We start from the raw sequence: 2,013 nt of genomic DNA on the forward strand, positions 1-2,013 counted from the left end.
CCATTCCTCCATCCCCATCCCCCCAAGTCCCCAGTCAAACCAGGCGCTCAAGAAATTACAAAGCTACTTTTAATACTTTGGGGTGAGCCCCACAGGAATAAAAAACACTGGGAAGGGGTAACCCCCTCACCCCCAGGAGTGGCCCAGGGGGAGAGAGGCTACCTGAGGGGAAGGAAGCACAAAAGGGACCCGCTGCAGACTCAGGGCAAAGGGAATGCCATCGGTGCTGGGACCTGTGAGCACTACAGGAGAAAACGCGAGCGTGGTGGGACTGGCTCCAGGCACACAGGCGAAGGGCAAGAGGGTTGGACACGAAGCCACAAAGCTACTTGGGTTCCTCCTTCTTCTCGTTTGCCTTTTTCTGCTTCTGCTGCATGATCTCCGAGTCCCTAGGGGTAGAGATGATGGGGCACTGGGAGGTACCAGAGGGCAAAAAGGACAAGATGCAGGGGGATGAAGGGCACAAAGGATAAGATGGAAGTGGATGGGACAAAATTCAGCGTGTGCCTGCTGTATTCCCACCCTAGGAGAACAAGAGGAAGAGAGCTGAGGCTTAAAAGGCAATCAGTCTCTATCTGGCTGTTGCCTAAGGGGTCAGAAGTCTGGCCACACAGGCCCAAAGCTATTCTTTGCTGAGTACCACACCCAGCAACACCAGTGAGAAGGTTGGGAGAAGGGAGGAGAAACTCAACACCAAAGAGGGCCATAAGTACCGTGCTGTCATAACCACTACCGCATTTGAAATGTGAAGCTCCCTGCCCTTGCCCTTAAGGTCAGACTCAGGGGCACTCAGACATCAAACGAGGGCAGGCACCCGCCCCAGTCCCTTCCTGTCAGGCTGTGCTAACAATTTGGAGGGTGGGGAGGAAATAAAACCCTAGAGGAAGCAATGCACTCTGCCCCTCACTAGTTCAGATGTAAGCCCTGAGGTAGCTCTCTTTCCTGGTACAACCCTTGGTCTAGCCCAGGTCTCACCCGTTCCCTCCCCTCCCCTCCCTGGGGCTACCTCTGCTTGCGGGCGGCAGCAGAAAGCCCGTCATCTCGGCGCTTTCCCTTAACCGAGTCGCTCTGCTTTTTCATATTCTTCTGGCGGGCGAGCTCGCGCTGGTTACCGCCTAAAGAAAGAAGGTAAAAGGTGAGACGCGGGGGGCCTTTATGGCCACACACCGGCGACCCTCTTCCCTCACCAGGATACCAGCAGGGTCCCACGCTCATTCCCCAGCCCCGACACCGACCCATTTCGGGGCCTAGGCTGCTAAGTGGGGCGGGGAATGGGGGGGGGGGGGGGCGCTGGTGGCAAGGTGCCACGGGGCAGGTCAAATCGGGAGGTGGAAGGACGGCTCCGAGGAGTCCGCTCAAGGCGTGTTTCGAGTTTCGGGCGGCACCGGGGTCCAGGCTGCTAGTGTGTGGACAGTTTGGATCTCTGTGGGGGATGGGCTGCAATCTGGGGGGCTCTGGGCCTATCACAGGGGCTCAGGGCTTTTCCCCACACCACGGGAGGTCGCGGAAGGCCTCTGCTTGACTGGGGCGAGAGGAGGGGGAGGGGGTTCTCAAGAAGTGGCGGTGGGCAAAAGGCCGATTTCCGGGCTCCGTGTAAGGGTCGCAAAAGAACCCTGCCAGAAGAAGACCTCGCTGGGGAAGCCAAGAGGAGGTCAATGCCAAGATTCGGCAGTAGTGTTTAGGGTGGACGGGAAGAAAGGGGCAAGAGAGAGAGAGGGCCTCGGTGCTCACGGGTCATGGCGACGGCAGCGGCTCCGGCCTGCCTCCGTTGCGTCCCCTCGTTCTGTCCGACGTTGCAGGCCCCGCCCCCTTCTCCAAGCGTAGCGAAGTCGTCCTTTCCTCCCCGCCCCTTCGAGCCCGGGCTCGGCCTCCCATTGGGCAAGGAGAAACACGTGGGGTTGCGGGCCACGCTCCAGCCCGGGCGGATGTGGGGCGGGGGTTCACAGGTCGAATGCGCTGCGTGGGGCGGGGCTTCCTGAGCGAGGCCTTGGGTCGGGCGGGGAGAAAGTAGGC

At 59.8% G+C, this 2,013-nt stretch overlaps 1 protein-coding gene across 2 annotated transcripts; it reads right to left on the reverse strand.

The window, feature by feature from the left end:
• Positions 1 to 51: 51 nt before the first annotated feature.
• On the reverse strand, positions 52 to 1,866 carry SERF2 (small EDRK-rich factor 2). Of its 2 annotated transcripts, none has more exons than XM_058737935.1 (3): positions 1,732 to 1,866; positions 1,007 to 1,115; positions 52 to 412 (listed from the first exon to the last, which is right to left on the reverse strand). In XM_058737935.1, exons 1-3 carry the CDS (start codon positions 1,736 to 1,738, stop codon positions 127 to 129), a joined length of 402 nt encoding a protein of 133 aa, XP_058593918.1. In that variant the 5' UTR covers positions 1,739 to 1,866; the 3' UTR covers positions 52 to 126. The 2 variants fall into 2 exon arrangements, with proteins under 2 accessions (XP_058593918.1, XP_058593917.1); XM_058737934.1 differs by having other exon boundaries at positions 52 to 389; positions 1,732 to 1,865.
• Between the last annotated feature and the right edge of the window lie 147 nt (positions 1,867 to 2,013).

This window comes from Neofelis nebulosa, chromosome 7, assembly GCF_028018385.1.
Source record: "Neofelis nebulosa isolate mNeoNeb1 chromosome 7, mNeoNeb1.pri, whole genome shotgun sequence".
In the NCBI taxonomy this organism is placed as follows: domain Eukaryota; kingdom Metazoa; phylum Chordata; class Mammalia; order Carnivora; family Felidae; genus Neofelis; species Neofelis nebulosa.